The sequence below is a fragment of the Cygnus atratus genome, chromosome Z (genome assembly GCF_013377495.2).
Source record: "Cygnus atratus isolate AKBS03 ecotype Queensland, Australia chromosome Z, CAtr_DNAZoo_HiC_assembly, whole genome shotgun sequence".
In the NCBI taxonomy this organism is placed as follows: domain Eukaryota; kingdom Metazoa; phylum Chordata; class Aves; order Anseriformes; family Anatidae; genus Cygnus; species Cygnus atratus.
This window is the reverse complement of record NC_066396.1, coordinates 84,163,351-84,186,062: the sequence shown is the minus strand read 5'-3', so window position 1 is coordinate 84,186,062 and position 22,712 is coordinate 84,163,351. Positions and strand designations below refer to the sequence as shown.

Genomic DNA, 22,712 nt, shown 5'->3' with positions numbered 1-22,712 from the left:
CACCATCAAGTGTCTGATGGGAAATACAAATGAACGTTCAATCTTTTAGCAAGTATCTCATAGATACATGAAAGGAGATCTTTCATATTCCCAACTGATGGAAACATTTTTACCATGAATACAGATGCAAGGTTGATAACATCTCTGAAGGCCTTTGTTTTTTTAAGTAAAGTATGAGGATTATCCTTTGCACAGAGTACTTTTTTCTCTCCAATGCTAAGACATAGCAGAAGTGTAAGAAAATATGAAAAAGGAAGTAGAGTGACTGGTTACAGGACCAGAGTGCCCACCCAAGATGAGCTGTATGAGCTACGCTGGTCTAAGAAGAAAATGTTGGGTTTTTAGTGTTAGTAGAGAAGGTGGAAAACATCACTGTGGTTCTTATGGGATTAAAACAGACATCAGTAGACATTCCATGCTTTTATCAATATTTTCCTTTTAATAGTACAGTATTTAGAACAATTTTTCAACTGTTCTACTACTTTATGAGTTTTCTTACAGTATGTATGTGAAGGGCCTGTCCATAGAGATATGGAATTAGATACAGAATTAATTTCATCATTATCTTTCTTTTTGTGTGTTCAAAAATAATAGAGGACTCTACTGACAAACAGGCAGAAATTAATCCAAGGTACAGAAATATGGTTGTAGACATGTATAACTGTAAGCTACTGTCAGATAAAATTTTTATTCATCTCTACTTACGTAAGAAATAGAATGTACCATTTCAATTTTGTTCATAAAGAACATTTGCAATATAAAATACAACACAGTTATAAATGCCTCCCAAACCCACTTAGACTTTAGTTTAAACTTCTAATTTTTTCATTGATGAATATGTGACCATAGTAAAGTCATTGATCTGGAACTGTTAGAGCATCAGAGCTATATTCTTTACCTCTGTCTAGCATGCTTGTAGCATCTCCTAATTTCAACCTCCTTACACTTTCTGTTCAACAGAAACATTCTCTTCCTTATCTGCTGCTAATATTTTCAATGTTTCTCCATGCAGAGTAAAATAAAGTGTTAAATTTAAACACTCCATTTACTGAATACATTTTTTCTGCATATTTCCCCTGTTTTTTAAAACCACCACATTGAAAATGTTTGAACTGCACTTTCTAGGTTTTAAAATCCTTTTATTAAAAGAGATGAGTAGTACAAAACCTTATTAATAGACGTTTTTCACCACCCTAACTAAAACTGGACAAAAGTAAATTAAAGACTGAGTGTTTACAATGCTCCAGTTTTCTTTGGACCACTCTTCATGATACCAAGTACAATACTTCCATAAGTTTATACAAATATGCACTTTATAAAATGAATGAAAATATGAAATAACTGTGGTTCTTGTAACTTCAGTTCTTGACAGATACAAAAACAATAGTGAATGAGTTCTTTGCCATGGACTATACTCACATCAGCATAATGCCCCTTCATATCACAGCGACTGCAGTGCTTATTCCAATAGGCTCTCTCAAGACATTCCCTAAAACAGTGGCCAGGCAGACAGCAGTTCAAACAAAACCGTGCTGGGCAAGCGTTTTGTAGATGACCTCTTTCTGCACATAAGCAACAAGGGGGAATTTTCTACAGAGAAGTACAAAAAGAAGTATGTTAAGTAAGAACATTTCAAAAGATTACGGAAAACAAAACAAAAATTCCTCAAAAGAGGAAATGAAGAAGAAATCATCCTAAATGCTTACCAGGAATTGCATAGATACTTTGTTACACAGAGAAACTGTAGTGAAGGAGAACTATGAATAGTGAAAAACTGCATAGATTCCCAGTACTTTATTATTTTGTACATGACATCAGAAGCACTTATTAAATTCTCTTGAATTACTTGCTCAGTGAATATAGCAAAAATTAACATTAAATTGGAAAGTGTATTTCACTCAGAGAAGAAGTATTCGGTACTCTGTATGAACACTTATCTTTTAGGAGACTTCTTGAAAGCTGAAAAGTGTAAGTGTATCATAGGAACATGATATACAGCATGTGACACAACACACTGGAATGGTTTGCAGATATTATCTGTTCTATAGACCACTGCACTGGGTCTGGCTGGAGTAAATTTTATTCAAAGCAGCCCATATGTGGATGTGTTTTAGTTTACTGACCACGACAGTGTTGATAGCACACTGATGTTTAGCTGGTGCTGAATGGTGCTTGCACAGCTTTGAGGATTTCTCTGTTTCCCACACTAATCTCCAGCCATCAGGCTGGGAGTGGGCAAGAGTCTGGGAGGGGACACATCCAGGACAGCTGACCCCAACTGACCAAAGACATGCCCCTTACCATATGACACCATGATAAACAACAAAACTAGGGGCAGAGGGGGGGGTTTCCAAAGTAGACATTGCCTTTGCATCTCTTGTTTGTTTTTTTTTTCTCTCCCTATGAGACTGTCTTTAAAATCCATGAGTTTTTCTTGCCTTACCAGTTCTCTCTATCATCCTACTGGGGTTGGGTGAGTGAGTGGCTAGGTTGGGGCTTAGCTGTTGGCCAGGATCAGCCTACCACAACCACTTAGCTCCATTCCTCGTGACTCATGCAAATACACACAGATGGCCTCTTGGACTGGCAAATATAAAACCATAAAAAGTACTGTGGGACCAAAGCCCTATCTGTTTAAAGACAATTTTTCCAGTGATGGAGTGCATCTTCACTCCATTTCAACTGTCTGAGATATAGTCACAGGATATATGCTTTAAAAGAATTTGCTTTATGTCAATATTCAAAGTCTCAGTGTAGGCAACATCTTCAGTGAATGAGGTATGGATTTTTCCAGGCTTTGTTGCAGGGACTGATAAATCCAGACCCTCATGCAACTGCCATCATTTGTTCACAATATAGTGATTGATTTTTAAACCTCTAACTCATGGACAAACTTTCTAAATATTTGGCATCTATCCAAGCTTCTTAAAGTAATTTTATCTTGTCAGTAACTTTTAACATTATTCATATTATGGTTCATTATACAGACAACTGTTTTCATTTGTTTACTTAGGGTGATTCTTGGACTCCTTAATGTTCTTGTTGAAATAAATTTAAAAAATATTTTAGTTCTTAAAACTTGTTCTACAGTATGAAAAAGACATACCTACCTTGTACTTAACTCTCTTTCTAACCTGTTTGTACTCACCATTTTTTTCCTTTATAAAAACTAAATAAAGCAATCAGCTTCACAAAACAGCCAGTTAGTTTTATATAGGAAACTGATCTTCTGCAAGCTATCCTTCAACTTGGAGCAATGAAATAACAAACCACTGAAGCAAATCTTCTAATGGCAATCAGAAAAGAGAATCAGAAACAACAGGCAATTAAAATATTGCATTTACCTTTGGAACAGGACAGTTTTTGGACAAATGACCTGGTCTACTGCAATTTCTGCAGGTAACATTTTTCTCAGCTGTGTAGTACCGCACACTTGTACGCCTCACACTTGCATAGTTACAGATCTGTGCCTGGGGGACAAAAACAGAAAAATGTATTTATCATTTGAGATTCTATGGCACAGTGTTTGCTAGAAATTCGTAAAGTTCCCTGCTGGAAATGTTCAGTTAGGAATCTAACTTCTTACAAATACAATTTGCATATCCAGGTTTGAACTGGATAATTTTCTTCTAGAGAAACTGGCATCATCAAGAGCGAAGTTATTGTCTTGTTTGAACTTCCACTTCGGGACATGCTTTTTTTGCTGTTTAAAACTACAGCCATGAAATTTTGCTTTCACTTGATTAGTTGAGGCACTTTTACTCACTGTGCTATTTCATGATGAACTGGAATTTTTCCCAGAATGCAAATATAACTAAGATTAATTGCAAATGCAAGTTACAAGTTCCCTGGCACACATTAAGGGAAGCTTCTTGGACAAAGTACAATGCTAAACAAGTCTAGACCAAATCTGCAATTTGCAATTGTAAAGAATGATTTAAAAAAAGAAAAAGAAGTTAAAAGAGAAGCTGGAAAACACCCTCCCTCTTCAAATGACCTCATACATACTTTCTGTTTATGCAGACAAAATTGAAAATTCTATCTTCAATCCCTATTGCTTAGTAAGCATCTGATTTTTAAAAACTGAAAAAAGATTATGGACAAGTGAATGGAAAAGGTGCAAAATACCAGTTCTCTTACGGGAAAGAGATTATAATTTCACTTGATGATGTCTCTTGGGCAACTTGCTTAAGCTGGGGTGTTGGACAAGATGACATTCTGAGGTCCTTTTCAGACTAAACTGTTCTTTGATTCTCTGATACAAGCTTTTCTGAACCTTGGAAAGAGAAATCAGGAGATGGACCTCCTAGCTGCAGCTTACTCTTCCTGGATACTATCATACCTTACACAGGTGCTTCATGTTACAGCCTAATAGTACTAACGACTGAGCTGAGTCCTTTCTCTGGAACTGCAGGAAGACTAACTAACCACGGCAGACTTATGGTGACACCTGCAGGAACAGGGATTTAGCTGCCATGAAACAATTACTCTGAAGAGACTGGAAAGGATGAACAGAGTTCCTCATTGCAGAGGAGCTCTTGTTCCCCTCATCCTCTCCCACCACTGTTTGTGTACCTTCTTCAAGAAGTGAATATCTTCCTAATAAATGGTAGCTCAGGTTTCACCTGCCATTGGAAGGATATTCTTAAGGCTTCCACACAAAAACTACAGATGGATTTTCCAATCCTGTTTATCTTGCTCTGCTTGTTAATAAACATAAAAATAACAATTATGGAACAATTCGGTTCTCTGTGTTACCTCTAAGTCTTTATTACTGATGGACCAGTCCACATCAACATGCCCTGAAAAACAGAAATACAACAAATTATGCTTAATTTGCATGGATATTTTTTCTGCATGGATATTTTTTCTATAATGTGTTCAACATTATGATTACTGTAGTTATTGAAAGTGATAATAGACTTTGAATGTACCAAAAGGGAGAAACTTGTTCTATTTTCAGGAAAGAAAAGTTATCAACCTGCTCAGCGGTAAATCTGATTCACCTTAAAACCAGCATAGGTCCAACTATCAGGTGTACTATATTTGATGCCACCATCCTACTCCTCTTACTCCTCTATACTATTTGATACCACCATCATAATACTGCCCCCTCACCCCCCGGGTATAAATTCAGGCAAGCTTTAAGTTGTTCAGAGTCAGGGACTCCAAAGCTTCTCATTCCAAACAGCAGAATTATCTCTGACTTCATTCATGGGCATGGCCAGCTCAAGTCCTCAGGCTGACTGGGTGGGAGCATATGGAACAAGAATTTAACACACAGCATAAAATATACTTTGTGAATTCAAAAAGTCTGTGTCTTCAGCACTGCTTACTGACTGCTGCATGCCAAAATGACTTTATGCATAACCACAGCAACTGTAATCTAAGTAACTCTATTTCATAACAGGGTTTGGTAATGTGCAATAAATCAGGACGACACACTGAATTAACAACTGTCACACTATAACCTTCTCACACACTGACTTTGGACTGGCAGAAATAAAAAGAAAAAATCAAAGAAAAAAAAAGGCAAAAAGCTAAAGGAATAGGGATGCAGTTAGAGCTGTTTAAAAATTCTGCATGTCAACACTGTTTACTTCTTTTGCTGTGCAAAGACAGCTGTAACACCACAGAATCTTTCTTATCATCAACAGAGGATTCATGTCAACAGAAGTGCTTGCTTTACCTATACTTCTACAGTAACAATTATAACTTGTGTGTAAATAAACCCCATGTGTTTGCAGGCTTTTTAATGCCAAGTGTCTTATCCTGTTCCCACAATGTAAATCTGAATCATCTCTGTGTTACCAAAACAACATCAAGAATTACAAACATTAAAAAAAAAAAAATCTGATTTTGATTGTATTTTTCATTTGTAGTGAAAGATAGATGATTAGAAATTACAATAATACAATCTATAATGTCATGTCTTACTCTTTTAATGGAAAAAGTCAATAAATAAAATATGTAACACAATATCTAGATACCAGGTATGTCACTTAAACATACAAATACTTTTTAGAGCGCAATACCTGTTTGCTGCTGTTCTTCATCCAAAAGTCATGACTAACAATAACTGTTCTATTCTCAACAACACTCTAAAATATTTTTTTGCAACATTCACTAATACCAACAGTCATAAGCATCACCGAGACATTACCGATAACTTAACTGGCCTAATGTAAAGCAATTCGAGTGATGTGTTGCATCTAAGTCATGGTACACATAGGAAATGGCAGAGCAAAAACTCAAATGAAGAACTACATGGATACTTCACCCAACTATCATTCAGGATAACAAAAGATACCATAACGAAAGATGGTATTGTCCACATATACCTGGTGACCACTTCTTCCAGACTGCCTGGGTTCCAACAGAGAGGACAGAAGGGGTAGGCATTGTGTCAGCTCTCTTTAGTGGAAGCTATTCTTGGATATACCCAAAGGAAAATTAGGCCTTTTGGTGTCTAGTCATTAAAAGTAAAGAAACACACTTACTGATATATTTCAGTGCATTATTTGTTACTTGGAAGCTTATTAAGAAAATTCATTCACAAAGAAAAAGATATTTGTAATTCAAATCAGTACTGTGAATGCCATGTTTCACAGAAAGGCATATGCAGAATGGTTGACAAGCTACAGATCAAAATTACCAGCAAATTAACTCCTGTTAATCATTAGACATGTCCTTCCTAAGGACAAACCAACTAAGTTTCTTTTCTTCACTGTCAAAATTCCCAGCTTCACAGGGAAAACCATGATTCAAAAATTCCTTGTGCTAGAAACTAAAATTGCTCAAATTAAAAAATATATACAAGAGCTTTAATGCTGAACGAAACATCGAAACAAAATCTGCCTTTATTAAATGTTTGGTTACCCCAAAATTAAGTCTATTTCACAACAGAATGCACAAGCCTTTATTTTCACTCACAAGAAATGCTGAAGACTGGAAAACGTAGGAAGAAGAATGTTTCTGCAACCAAACTGAACTCTTGCTTTAGAGACAACGTACAAGTATTTGCAATGATTTTTCTCATTGACCGCAGTATTTTGTCTGGCACAAAATCATGGAATAAATCGTGGAATAAATCATGAAACACTGCTCAAACTGACAAACACATCTCCGCCCCCCCCCCCCCCCCCCAAGTAAATAAATTTTTCTTAGTTGGATGGATTAACCAGTGCAAAACACAATTACAGTCTTTGGGTGTCTGTCAGTATCTCCAAGCTGCCTTTCTGACCAGGCCACCTCCCATCAGTCCTTCTGCCCTCTCCCTGGCTTTCAGCGCTGATACCAGCCAGCCTGTTGGAGACTCCTTTGTCCTATGCTCTTCCTGGTGGGTAGCACCTCTAATGTTTAACTCCTTGACACTCAGTCACACAGAGGACAAGTCTAAGACCACAGATACAGTACTTCTTCCTCCAAGGACATGGGTCATAACTTAATGTCGTTCTGTCAGTGCCCAGGGGAGACGTTCAGGGACCATCTCCCGCCCCCACTCTACAACCTCAACCAGAAGACTCAGATCCCCTCCCTGGACTGAGAATGTAATTTTGACCAAAGCACTGACATAAAACAAACTCATATGCTATTTACTGAAAATTACGCTATTTAGCAAACATCGGTACAATGCAACTTGTTACCTGAAGTTTTCCAAGGCCAAGCCAGTACAATGTGAAAGAATTTCATTCTTTTCTCAGACACACACAGAGGGAGTTTGTCTGCCTCAGGAAATGAAGTTATGACTACTTGCCTTCTACTTTTTACAGCACCTTAGTGAAGTAGCAATTTAAAAACTATTCAGATAATCTCTGTCAAAACTTTCCTTGCTCTGTGAAGAGATTGCACGTTTTGCAGACACAAAACTGACAGTACTTAAAGAGTGTAAAAAACCCTCCCAGAATATTTATTAATTGTTATATTATCCTTCCAAACCTTCATTTTTAAAAGCTCTTTTTTTAAGAAAGATTTTTTAATGAATTAGTTTGAGAGAGATTAATCTTGATACTGCAATTGAAGAAATAAAACTGACTGTGCCATATGAACTTCTTATTTTTACACTTGGAAGAAATGGCTTTGTCAATTTGCTGAACATGGAACAAGATGAGGGAAAAAACAGGCTAGAAAAAAATGATGTACAGGATGCAAAAATATATGCTATTTAGATTAAAATGAAAGCTGGGGGAAAACTGCAAGGGTCTTCTTTTATGAAGTACTACACTTTGGCTGTCCTGTATCCCTTTACAAGAGGAAGAATAGTAAGCAACAACTTTGTTTTTATTTAGAAGAAAAACTTTCAAAGATCATTAAGATTCACATGTATCACTCCACCAGCATGAAAATGTAAATTTCAGAGCAGGGATCACCGTGAAGACAGACTTACGACCACTGTTCAATATGCATTCAAGCTTTCTCGTTTCATTCAAGAAAGGGGAGAGGCGGGGAGGAGGGAAAACGATGAGTAGTCAAAAACTGGAATTGCCAGAGTAACAACCCATTTTAACAGAACAAAAAAATGACTTGGAATAAACAGCAAATTATTCAGAAAATTTCCGTATCTGTTGTACCACTGATGGTCCCAGCAACCAAACATACTGCACCACCAAGAGCAGATGGCCTTGCCTAGATTTTCACCTCTGCCAAAAGTTACACTTTTCTATTATTTATTTCTATTCATCAGAACTAGAAGAAAACATGGCCCTGTTCTCTGCACAAATTCAGCCTGCCCTGCGAAGGTTTTTTTATTACCACATTTAATAACACTGAGAAACGGTAGAGCCAGGACATTCAACTTTACAAATAAAACACTACCTTTTTCTAAAGTGTAAAGACAAGTGTTTTTTTCCATTCCCTTCTAATTTGAATACACATGCAGTCATGTATTTTAGTTACTGTATTTTATGACCAATCCACTGAAACAGGGTGTTTCAAGCTGTGACAGTATGGTATGCAGACTGAAGGGCAAACACATTTCAAAGCCGGGCTATAAAAATCAGATTTTGACTGCTAATTAATACAAACACATTATAAGACCTCTACAGCAAAGGACTGCTTTAGACTTCTCTCTGAACAACATTTAGTATGTCAGGACACAGCTTCTGGCTGCTACTGGAGTAACAAACAACACTGTAAAATGTAAACCCCTAGAAATGATCTAGAATTTGAAGTATTTCACATTGTGACACTTTGCATATATCTGAAAAATCCTGTTCACATTTGTACCGAAGTGATTTATGTATTACTGTTATATAATCTATCACATCATATCATATTTTTCTTCCCAAAAACACAGAATGATTGTGTGAAGCATAGTTAGTAGTGCACCAAAACAGAAATTGAAATTTGTTCCGTTCATCAGATTTTGCTAAAGACAGGAAATTCAAATATCTATACAGTAGCACTTTCCTTTCTGTTCTAGAAAGATGTATTCCAAGTATGCAGACAAATACCCATATGAATATATTTTATATAAACGCATGACACACGATCTTTTGAAGTAAATGTCTACTCTGCAGGCACTGAAAAGTAAGTGTGAACTGAGGACAGAGCAGGTCCTCCTTAACGCTGCCTGAAGGTCCTATTCAAACTGCATCTGGATGAAGTGCAACCCAGCCAGGTACATGGTGCACTAAAACACTGCTCCGGTTTGGTGTGAGGGTACCTGGAAGCCTGAATGATTCCAGTGCAACCAGCAGATTTTGAAGCACTGTACTGGGAGACCAGGTGCGGCTCCACATCAAAAGTTCAGGTTTCTCACAGTTTTAGCAGTCACTGGTAGCTTCATCCAAACACAGACAACTCCTTGCAGGGTACCAGAGCTGTGATGCACTGCAGCCACAGTGGATGAAATCCTGTGTGTATCATCCTGTTTCTTGAGTTAACCACTCTGCAGAAGGAATGGAATTAACTGCTGTATTTTTCTTAGACACTTCAAGGGACTTCTCAACTTTTCCTTAATGAGTAAGAATTTTACTTAAAAATGAGACACCTGCTGTTATAATGGATTACATGCCAATATTTCTAGCACAAAAAAACATTAAGAGAGATTCATAAAGTCCTCCACAGAAATCACTTGATATCATTGACAGAAATTTGAGAAATTTTGTCATGATGAGAGACTCTGCTGCCTCTTCCCTTGCTATCTTTTGCATGGGTGCATATATATTTATGCAGTATATGTATCCACACATATATGTATATGCACATTTCGTCAGTGAGAAAATAGCAGAGATCTTGCTTTTTAGCAACCTTTCTCTAATCTACCATGATGTTTTTGAAAAGCATCCCAAAACTGGAAATTTGTCAGTGAACAAACAACAAAACTCAACCCATTTTGAAATGAATTAAAACATAAGATCTTGATTCAAGCAAATGCAGCATTGGCCAAAAGATTATCACATTTTAAAAAGAAAAATAACCCACACATCTGGAAGTCCTGCATAAATGAAAAAACAATGACAAAAAAAAATCAAGACCTGTTAAAGTAACTTTAAACAAACTTAAGCAGCCACTACCCCTGGGAGAAGACTTAACTGTCACAGCCAGAGAATAAAAGTCTGACGGTTGGGGGCTATAACATGGTACTTATAATCCCTAGGCAGCATGTTCAGCTGGGGCCCACGGCAGGGTTAAAGCTGCGATTTTCAAGAAGGCTCACAGGTCATGAAGTTTAGGAGTGTGAATTAAGAGTATGTGATCAAGCAGAGATGTGTACTTTTCATATTTAAAGCAGATACTTAAAAACACAAGAATCACTCAAATGTTAGCATTTTTATTGAACGTTAGTCATGCCATACAGCCATGTATTTCAGCCATGCATTTCTTTTCTGCACAGCTGAACTCTTACACAACTTCTCTAATGGCAAATCCTGCACCCTCTTCTAAGCTTATGCCCTTTTGCACCTATATCAACTACTTGCATTCTTTTGACTATGTTTGGGTAAGATGCTTCACACACTAAGTAGAATAAAGTGTGCAGTGAATAACCAAATGATAATGTAATTCTGTAAATCTTACTCCTCAAGAATACTATCAAATTACTAAAATGCAAGCACACATTAAAATACAAATACATAATGTGCCTTTTCTCATGTGTAAGTACACATAATTTTCTGTATTATGCTGTAAATACTGCTTCTGTTAGGTTTGACCAGTGTAGTAATGTTAATTCACAAAACTCAGTGGCTCATGATTTTCAAAGCTTAGTGCAATTTTTGCGGAACAAAGTAGGTTTTTCTCTCTTTTTGGTGGGTACAAGTATAGGGACCACAGGAACAGTTAAATTCATGGCATGGTTCATCTACCACACAGTTGGGGGAATTCTTTAAATAGAGCCTGTCACTCTCTTTGCCCATCAATGGGATTTCCTTCTCAAACTGCTGATTCGTTCAGGTACACAACAGAGGAAATTTCAGTTAACCTTTGTTTCACCCCAGGGAGAAATCTGTCTGAAAAGTATAAAATGAATAGATTAAAAAAAAAAAGAAGAAAGAGAAGAAGAAGAAGAAAGAGAAGAAGAAAGAGAAGAAGAAGAAGTAGAAGAAGTAGAAGAAGAAGAAGAAGAAGAAGAAGAAGAAGAGGAGGAGGAGGAGGAGGAGGAGGAGGAGGAGGAGGAAGAAAAGCTGCAGTTTTATTCTTCCTAGTGTTCACAGCAGTCAAAGTTAAACAGAGAAAAGGAGGCAAACATGAACATTTTATTCCCACCAGAGAATAAGGTATAATATATGATTTAGAAATTCCAATGTCTGTACTGTGATTTCTAATTTAGAAAAGGGAAGACTGAACACAAACCTAGTGTTCCCACCGGATACATCAAGAATTCACTTTTTGACTATTTGCTATATGGCTGAAAAGCACTAAGGACTAGCAGCGTACTTTGAAGTGAAAGCTTTTTTCGCTGTTTGATTAAGTTGTCTTAAATGCCTTTTAGATTTCATCAATCCTTGTTGAAAAGAAAAATAATAAATGCTAAGTCAGGATTACATATGAAAAAATACATACACAAATAAAATCAGAAGTAAAGCCATCAAGTAAAGCAAAGTTTTAGGATCGATTACTGATGACAAAAGTCGCCTTATACTGTTCTAAATTACTCATTAAAAGATTTGTTTTGAGATATAATTTCAAAATAAAAATAACCATTTTCATTTTCTATTGTCATTCATCTGACAACAAGCCTGCAATATTCACTCCAGTATCAAACAAATTCCACTGTAAATCTCCCTCCCCAGTAAATTTTCATATGTCTGACTGCAGGTAAAACTTGTGCAATATGGTCAAGGAGCATGGGAGACTGTAAACCGTGCATAGCTTTAGCTTCAGTGGAAGTGATACTCTGAAATTTCTTACGGGATCAGTAAGATGTCAGGAACTGATTCTGTAGTACATTACCAAGACTATTTTAATATTTTAAGTGATTGTTATCATGCAGTAGACTTTCTAAGTGGCAACACAGAACCTCATCAAAGAAGCAGTCATGAGGGATGTTGGAGGCTTTGGCAGTTGTATAAACATGCAGAATCTTAATCTCTTAATCAGCACTTGAGGAGTGGTATCTATTGTAGTCCTCAATATTAAGATTCCAGAAGCCCAACCAATGCCTACACATTGCTTTGATGAATTTACAGATTCCTTCATACAGTCAGCTAAACCAGTACTCAGCTAATGTCCAGGACCGGAGCCTGAAGAATACTGTTGGTCACCTACAGTACAGTTTTAATAGAAAATCAACAGTTGAGACTTGGGAATCTGTTTTGGCAATATATCACATCTTTTTGTACCAATATAGAATAAAGAAGATATAAATGTAAAAGGTGGAAAAAAATCCATGAAGCCTAATTTTACTGAGGCTTGTGGTCCCTGTTTTGGTAAAGTCACTGTGTCTGAAAAAAATAGTGTAAGAGATGTGGTAGCATCATCACAATTCTCCACAGAATAGAGAGGTATCCAGCTTTAAAACTCCTTGGAAATGATTCACTCATTCTTCAACTGAAGCACAAACCTAAAACCACAACAGACCAACTGTATCCCAGCAAAATAGCATGTCTCTTTGATGCTCCTATTCAGAAGAAATAAACTCCTGAGTATGAAGAATAATCATGTAAACGAGTATCTGAAACTAATAAAATTTAAACTGGGCTCTTGTCTCTATTTCTACATAAAAATGAATTTAAAATGAAATTTAAAAAGTATTTAACACAGAAAAAATCATATTTAAACTCAGGGTAATTGTCAATCTTTGGGTATAGGCTAGAATTTAAGTATTTAGGTTCAACTTTCATTCATGTTGATAGCTTGCCCATTTGGCAAAGACAAGCTAAATCATCCCAATTTCTTCCCACCCTGAAGGTCAGACAAGCCTCCCTTGCAGTGAGGTGGAAAAAGAACACCTCTTGCAACACAACAGCTGTGGTGTATCCGGGATGATGTAGGGCTGATGTGGTTAGGCTGGAATAGCTCCTGAGGTGGTAGTTCTTTTCCTCAGAGCACTCAGATGAACTCCGCAGTGTTTAATATATCACTAGAATTCTATATTGTGGTTTGATTCTGATTTGGCACTTCCGCTGTTTGTAAGAGAAATAATTCATAGGTTGTTAACATAACAGGACTTAGACTTTGGCTATAACTTTTCATGTTTTTGAACTCTTACACATTAAGTGGTATTTTTATGAATACGAAGGAAGAGAAGTCTCAACACTTCTAAAGATACAATTGGAAGTGTTAACCCCCTTGTACCAAAGTTTAACACTACCTAAAAAGCTCACTGGTTTTTAAAGGTAGTTCAGACCTCAGAAGTAATTACGAACAGTCTAATATTAAACTAGAACAGAACATGACAGAGATGTTTGCACTGTCTTTAACTGCAGATGAAATCCTGAAGAGTCTGATTACTATCACGTTGCAGATTACATTCAGTCTAAGCAAAAATGAAGTCTGAGTTAAAGCTAACATGGGGACCTGGAATGGGTGAAATCCAGTTGGTTATACCCCTAGTTCCTCTTTTTGATCTTTCTAAGGATTATCACAAACATGGAATAGAATACACATGCAGGAGTTCCTGAAAAATATTCATAATGAAACTAATACATCTGCATCTTAGTTGCAGAGATTAATTTCAGTTCATGGATTTTCTATACACCAAGAGGTCCTTCTGAGACACTCCACCTCCTCCCCCGTGCTCTCCACCCCCATTTCCCAGCAAGGAGGCATACACAGCATCCTGGCCACTCCATTGCCCTCCACACTACATCTTCCTCAAACTCATGCTTGCCAGGAAAATTAAGACATGAGAAGTGATCCAGTAACAATCTAAACCTACTTAACATTAAGTAGTAACAAAGCATGGATGCTGATGCGTAAAAATATGCAGTTATTTTATGAGAATAAAATTCATGGGTTAACACTCTGTTCTTACTTAGGTCTTCATGAGCTCTTATGATCTGCATATCCAAAAGCATCCACCACAAACACGCTCGCACCAGGGAGACTAAAAAGTCATCTCAACAACTTCAGGGTTTGTAAGCATGCATCAAGATTGTGTTCTGGTTCTTCTGAGAGTCACTGTAATGGAGAATCTTGGTTTGTCCTGGCAAAGATGATACACTGCTCTCAACTAGCTGTGAAGCTTTGTAAATGCTTCAAATTAACAGTACCAAACAGCACTAACATGCTATGGAGACCTTGGGATTCATACCTTATATCATGCTTTGATGGGCAGAGATTGAAATACAGGAAAGGAACCTTTTTTTTTTTTTTTTTTTATACCTTGTTCTGTATGACATTAAAGCATCCTTTTCTTGGGAACAGAAAAAATAACTGTGATGGAATTCTTTGGAACACCTTTCTTCTGTTTGTAATAGAAAACATGGAGTTCTCCAGAAACATTTCCATACATTTTTTTTCCCCTTAAAATGATACCATAGCAATAGAAAAAACCTTCTTACTTTTACTAAAACCAATGTGTACCTTAATTATGTTACTAGAAAGAACAACTTTCTTCCAGAACTATTAAATTTAAAGTTCTCTAACATGATGAACTTTTCAAATAATTAAGGTCCATGAGAATTGCAACCCTTCCCAAAATTCCATCATAAAGGATGCAGGGAAAGCACATTAGAAAAGACAGGATCAACACCCCCAAACACTGTTTGCAGAACTTTTCTTTTCTGATAATATGTCTCCTTCACCCACAATTTCACTAGGGCTTCAGGGAGTTGTTGGAACTGGCCAGTGCGGCTCCAGTTCCCAGACTATCTATGCATGTTGTTTCCACACACTCAGCTGTAAAGTTGCCATGAATTTTTCAACCAAAAAAATAAAATCTTGTGTGTTATACTAGCCCAGGATTACTGGAGTCTGAAAGGTAGAGACAGAATTTGTTTAAGATACCAAGGACTGGGTAAAGCATTTCACTGGGAATTACTCGAAAATACTGACACCGAAAATGACGTCATCTGATTCTAAACTCATGCACCACTAGTAATAGTGTGGACATATAAGTCAGAGGAAAAGTAAACCCTGTTTCACTAAACTGCAGTTAGACAAGAGCAATACATATGCTCTGAATGCACTACTAACCAAGTTTCAATAACCAACAAGCATTAAACTAGAACCATAGTGCTTTTTGTCATATATAACATATCCTGTGCTCTACTTTGTACCTACAGTGAAATGAAGTGTAAATATATTTTGTACTGGATGTGTTTACTGCCCTCATAATTGTACTGCAAGCAATTTGTACCAAAATTCAAAAGTCTTGTTCTATAAAAGCATATTAAAAATCATTCAACTTTTCCATTTGGATAAATAACCAATGGTGAATAAGCACGAGATCAAAAAGAAGTGCCTGAACCATATTATCTTTCGTGGATGCGGCTCAAGTACTTTCACATTGTGAACACAATGTTGATGCGTTCAAGATGTAAAACAGTTGCATGAAAACAAGCAGAGCTCACAAATCTATAGTGATTTTAACCATTTAAATTCTGAGAGTTTAGCAGGTCTTTGTTGAAAATGAATCAGACAACAGAAGTACTGAATAGTTAAGGTGTACATAATTATTTTTAAACTAGGACTTTAATAGACTTTTAATAACACCTTTTCCTGACATGAGAATTGGGCGGTGGACTGTATACAGGCTTTTCCTACCTGAATTTATAGTACTTGCAACTCTCAACATTTTACTGCTACTTTAGGAAAATTCCATGCAGTCTGTTTTTTTTTTTTTTTTAATTTCATTTATATTTTGAGTAAAACAAATTTTTATGCTACTTTTTTTTTTTAAGAGTAGTATTCTTTAAGATTAGCATTTATTTAATTCAGCTTGAACTTCATGTGTGGGACTGAAATATCTGTATTAATTCATGAAAGATGATTTTTTTTAAAGTTGTGATTTAAGTCATTCTTTCTGATAAAGACTGATGAGTTTAGCCTACATACATCAAGCGAAAGTCCCTTACACTGGTCACTGTAGTAGAGTTATGATTCTACTGTGCAAAATTATTGAATGTACTTTCCATATTGCAAGTCAAGGCAATAATTTCTGAAATCTTTGATTCAGATTTTCCCCATTTCTCTGCCTAAGAGCAAGGGATGTCTGAATCAATGATTAAAGGGCTGGTTGTGAGACAGATTCTGCTTCTACCTAGCAACACACAAAAAACAACCAGTCCTATCACTGGAGAAAATTATCAATGCCTCATTTAAAATGTGCAACCAACCAAATTTCCTGAGCAGTGTGGTAGCTCGTTGCTCCTTTAAAAACAAATAATACACTCTCTCTAACTCCCACCTCCTTTCGCTAGACTCTAAGTATAGAGGAAGGAGACAAGAAAAGCAACAAAACGTCATGTCTGAGACTGAACCCTTCAGTTGGGTATACACTTTGAACTGGGAACCACTGCAGATCTCATGAAGATCAGTTCTATCTCTAACACAGTCTTGAAAAGCTTAGAAGTGGAAACACAAGACAAACCTGGTCAGAGATATTAGTGAATGGAGGTGGCAGCATTTCACACACAACTTTAAAAAAGACCAAATAGATTTTACAGAAGAAAACAGAAGACAACTCATACCTACCTTCTCATCTTCAGCAAGTCATCAAAGGTGCTGCACAGGTCTAGCACGCTGTGGGGCACTGCATGAGTGGCAGTCCTAATGCTTATAGAACCTTTGCAAAGAGACGAACAGTAGTCCTGTCTTATTTGTCATATCTTTGTAATGGAATGGTAGCCATACTTGACAGATTGTATTTGGCATGGTTTTATCAGGCTACCAAATGCCCTTAGCATAAAAGTTTTTGTTGTTTTTTTTTTTGGCCACACTTTTGGTCATGAATCAAGCTCTAGATGTCTTTACCTAAGCCTAAAAGAAACTATGGATGCAGAAGTTATTTTGTCTGGAATAAATGACCAATCTAGGGACTGCTGTCTGCAGAGACTATATTGGTCAGAAATTGCATTTCATTGTATTAGTAACAGAGCTGCACCGGCCGATGTCCGTAACAAAGTCCAAATGGGCTAATCCACACAAAGAATATGAGACCTGATTCTAAAATCGTTTTACACACATGCCTAGTTCTGGTGGCCATAAATTATCAGAAGGTTTGGCTTTGATACTGAATGCACGTAAACCAAATATACACCATCAATTAAAAAACAGGCTTACAATACTCTTCCCATATACTCACCTTCTAAAATGAAGGCAAGATATAAGGCAGCAAAATATTAAAATGTGTGGCAGTTAAGAACTGTGCTAACAACAATCTCAAATAATTTTATTTCAAGTCCTTGTCATATTAGCAATAAAGAAATTCCTGGCTGCTAGCGTTTGTCCCACTGTTTTTATGTATATCAGTGATTCAGAAGATACAGTATAATTGAATTCACTAATATGTTTTGCATTTAAAAAAATACTGTACAGATTTGAAAATAATTGTCAAGAAAATGTGAAGACAGTATATATGAAATGCATTATTTGTACATTTGCTTTAGTTTCGTCTTGTGTCAATAACTTAATGATGATGTAGGTAAAAAGATGTTTGAATTTTATTTTTTTTTACAGAAGTGCAAAGGGAAGTATAAGAGAATGATAATCTGGAATTTGTTATCCAGTGGGACTTCTGAGATGACTTTAGAAAATGAAAATACAGTACAAAAGTAGAAATCCATGTATTCCTCAGAAATACATCTAAGTAAACGAATTATTTAAACAAAATTTTCTATCATTCACCTGCAATTTTTAACCTCAATGAAATGAGTGGACCATCTACTTACTATTAATCTCAGAAGGGAATGCACAACCCACCTCCCTCTCTTAGAAATATAAAGAATGATAAATTAACTGCTTGCTTGAAGAGAACATATCTAAGGAGTTGTAGAAACACTCGTTTCCTTTTTTTGCCATTGTCTCTGATGACATGCTCTCTGAATTACATACCTGCCTCCAGCCTTCATTATTTTTGTTTCATTATAATGAAGATTATACTTTGACTTCCAAGGTTTTTCGCCATTATGCAATGCCGCAAAACCTTTCGTTCCATTGCAATCTCTGTGTCATAATAAAAATGACACATAATTCTTCCACATACTTTTTTAATCCATATTCCCTCCCCCTCCAACTGCCACACAACAAATGAAAAAAAATGCCAAGGAGGAAACTATTTCATATTCAAATAGTGTGGAGAACTGGAGGGCCCATGAAATCCAAATCAGATTTCACTACTGTTATTGATTTTAAGGGGAATGCTTAGTTTGGAGTATCTTGGTCATTTGCAGCAGGGGAAACGAAACGGAAAATCTGAATTGCTTAATCATATACAGTATTTTCTCTGTTAAAAAACTATCTAAGTGATAAAATATCCACAATGACCACTTTTTTAGTCAAGTCTCCATTTACTTTATGAAGTACACATGAAACTTCACTGAAATTTGTGCTAATTTTGACTAGCTCAATAACTTGCATAAGGACTCCCTGTATGATTGACATTGCATAGATGGAAGTTTTATGATCCTTCCATGGTAAATTGCAGAGGACTACATTCTAATAATGACTGTGTGAAAACATAAATAATAAAACAAAGGCTAGACTGTGACCTCCTATTTCCGCCCCTTTCATTTCTCTGGCAGAACAAATAAGCCACGGAGCTGGCCGCATAAGCAAGCTGAAGATCCCTTGATGTGAAGGAACTGGTGGGTGGCCCAGCTGCTTCTGAACCAAGCCCCTTCTGGACCCTTCCCAGAGCACCGTGTCCTCCCTGCATGGCACCAGAGGCTGAGCTGCTTCTGGACAGACTTGGGGTGATTGAACAGCAGGCCTGGCTTGGGAGCACCTTCGCCCTTTTGGACAAGCCAAGCGTAGATCAGACCCAACTGCAGACAGGGCCTGAAAACTCAGACCTGGGCATCCCAGAACATTATCTGTATAGTCATATCGTTCTGCTGATACATGTGGCTTGCTGTGTGGCCCCAACTTCATTTTCTATGCCGACCTCCTCACAGGGCACCAGACACTTTTGCTGAAAGTTTACACACATACTTACACTTTCAAATGGTGTTTCATGCAAGACCTAAGGTACAGTTATCATCTTGGACATCTGTGGCATCAACGAAAACAACACAAATAGCAGCAGGGTTCCTGTTTAACAAAAAAGCATTCAACTATTTTGTCACGAACACATTTTACCTGCTGCAATGTACTATTCGCTTTGACCAATGAAGGCAGTGTAGTAATCCCCCGGGGTTATTTTGGGCACAGTTTCCAAAGCTTTTTCACATGACTGCAGGTGTTATCTGCGTTGAATAACATAACCTTTTTTTTTTCCTGTTCTTTTCTTGAATTCAGTTATTCTTGCACTCAGACAAATTTTAAAAAATTAAGTTTCTGTAAATACTGTGTTATCTTAATAAGTTCAAATATTAATAGACTATTCCCCAGGGGAAGAAAAGCAATATGTTCTAAAGCAAGTAGCTGTACATTTTGTAGAAGGTGGCTAGTCTGAAATTAAGAAATGCAAATGATTCTACAGTTTATGTGCCTCAAAGTAAAAATAATGATATTAAATTTTTAAAAGGTAGCACAAGATATTGCTGCTTACGCACGAGCATCAGGATGCTAAGGAACCCAAAGCAATCCTCAGTCTAAGGTTTTCAATGGCACAGACTAGTGATCACAGGATGCTGGTGATACTCTCCAGTTACCCTTGGCAACCCTTCTCAACTGTAACGATGCTGCCCTACAATAGCTTTCACTGGGCAGCTTTCTCTTCACTTAGCTGAATGCTTTGGGACCATCTGCGTCGGAAAGCATAAAAGGCCAGCCTGCCTGTGGGCCCGTCACTCTGAACACCACCTCTCTGACCCCGATTAAATACAACTTTCAATCCCTTTTGTCCTCCCTGTTGACTTCTCCTATTAAGGGAGCCCTTTGACAAAGAAAGCGGAAGAGTGGACTAAGTGCCCCCAAGAAAGGTGATGTCTGATACTGCTCAACACAAGGATTAGCAAGCCAATACATAACAAAAGCTAGTCTGGGGGAGGGGTAAAGAGGAAGAGAAAAAAATGGTTTTAGCCAGGTCTTTGACTAATTCAGTAGGTACACAGTTCAACAAATAGCTATGCAACAGGCCTGCTCCGAAAGAAACAACTACAGAAGAACAATAATTTGAGGAGATACCTTTCAACATCACGACACAAGGCCATGACATTGACAAGAACAGTAGATATATCATTTGCTACTTAAGGCTTTTTAAACTGAATTTTGTAGATAGGGAAAGACAGGAGTAATAATTGAGAAGTTTTTTAAAGAAAGACTGCTCCCCGCTGAAGGTTTCTGTGAAATCTCTTCAGTCATTAAAGCTAACTTTAGAGGTAGAAGTATGAAATCACAAACAACAAAACACTGTTGGCTAGAGAAAACCTTAATCACTTACCATATGAAAGATGATTGTTTCCACAGGTATACTAAAAACCTACCTGCTTTATGGAATATATAAAGAACCTTTGTGAAAAAGAATAAATAGTTAATAATGGACATTTACCTAAATTCTTGCTTCAAAAAGACTTGCAATAGCAGGATTGTATCTTAATGTAACATGGACTCTAAGCCTAAAATCTGCTGTCAGCACCTGAGAGTGTCCTCCAAGAGAGCTCCAAGAACATTTGCCCAAGCTACTAGGCAGTAATTATTATGTGAATATCACAAGGGAGAGGTCAGGAAATGCCTCACTACCTAAGATATCTCCACTGAAGAGCCCAAAGCCAAATAGAGGGGACTTCTGCAGAGTGAAAGAGTGGAGAGGATGATTACGTATTTTATTTCCAGGGAGAAAGATATTTAGACAGTAGCAGTGACAAGAAGAGAGAAACAAAACGCAACATCAGAAATCCATACACAAAATAAGCCTTAAAAGAAAGAAAAAAAAAAAAAAGGAAAAAAAAGTGAGCTCTGGGGGAAGATTTTATGTATAGCCCCCAAATCGGCAGTAATTAGACTGGGAAAGCAAGCACATCAAACAGGCCCCATGAAAATTTCAAAAAGTATTAAATCTACCCTCTGTCATATTAGGAAGGATTACAACAGACCTGCATAATCGATTCAATATTTTTCATGCTAAATTTAACAACATTTTACTTTTCTTTAAAACTGTTCAGTTTCCCAAATCTGTGAAGGTATATCCGTTACTCAGCTGAGGACAAGAAGAGACTTCCTTCAAAGTACATCAGAAATGCTTAATCTGGTGGTGTTTGTACAAAGTATCACGGTGTAAACCCTCTTCTTCTCAATCCTCTCGGAGGGGAAATCATTACAAGGGGGAAATCTTTTCAAGGATAAAAAAAAAATAATTGGGCACTTCCTGCAATCTGCATTGACTTCCTAGCCATCAAGAAACTCTGATTATATTATTTTATAACATCAGCTACTGACAAGCTTAGTCTCTGTGTATAAAGTGCACTTAATATCCTTACTGAACCATGATCTACACAGGCACCAGCACAGCTGATTCACTGCTACCTGATCCCATTTATATAACCTGTTTCTCTCAACTCCAATCAGATTGTCGTATGCTGTTAAATAAATGAGAGCCCTCCAGATTTCACTACATCCCCAAAACATTCTTACACTGTCTTTAACACCGTCTATCTGCATTACATTTTAGTGTACATGCTACCTTTATAAACATAAAACAGTCAGTTGTCCTAACCCTGATAGCGTGTACTGAGTTACAACAGGCACAAATGAGACAAAAGCATTTGAAAGGAGTAAAAGTCGCCAGCTGCCGTAGAACAGCAACAAAAGATGATACAAAACAAGCACTTAAGACAAAATTATGACAGGAGACTTGCAGCTTCGGTTGGTTCAGGCACACAAAACAACGTGGTTATCGCCAAAGAAGGAAAAAACATTTTAGCAAAGAAGTTACAGCATTTAACTTGTGGGGTGGGGAGGATAGAAATGGGGTCATATCAGCAATAACTACCACCCAAATCAACAGTCAGAAACTGTGTTTCCAGCATAGTCTCACATGGGTAGCAAGTACAGTTGAACCAGAATTTGGAGTTTTCCATACAGTCAGTCTCGAATGAAGCATTGCTACAGAAAGCTCTATTGCAGCACTGAGTAGGCACACAGTTGGATCTTACACACAGATTAAAAGACAGAACAAGGTATATCATAAGAGCTGTGGATGGAAAACCAGAATTATTCATTCAGAA

General features: G+C 37.1%; 1 protein-coding gene across 3 annotated transcripts in view; it reads right to left on the bottom strand.

The window, feature by feature from the left end:
• ZCCHC7 (zinc finger CCHC-type containing 7) overlaps positions 1-22,712 on the bottom strand; it is a 116,976-nt gene that overhangs the window by 33,996 nt on the left and 60,268 nt on the right. For all 3 annotated transcript variants that reach the window (XM_035567617.2, XM_050716569.1, XM_050716568.1), the window contains 3 exons: positions 4,759-4,802; positions 3,345-3,470; positions 1,420-1,590 (listed from right to left, as the gene is read on the bottom strand). In XM_035567617.2, coding sequence (XP_035423510.1) covers positions 1,420-1,590; positions 3,345-3,470; positions 4,759-4,802 — 341 coding nt within the window. The remainder of the gene's footprint in view (positions 1-1,419; positions 1,591-3,344; positions 3,471-4,758; positions 4,803-22,712) is intronic.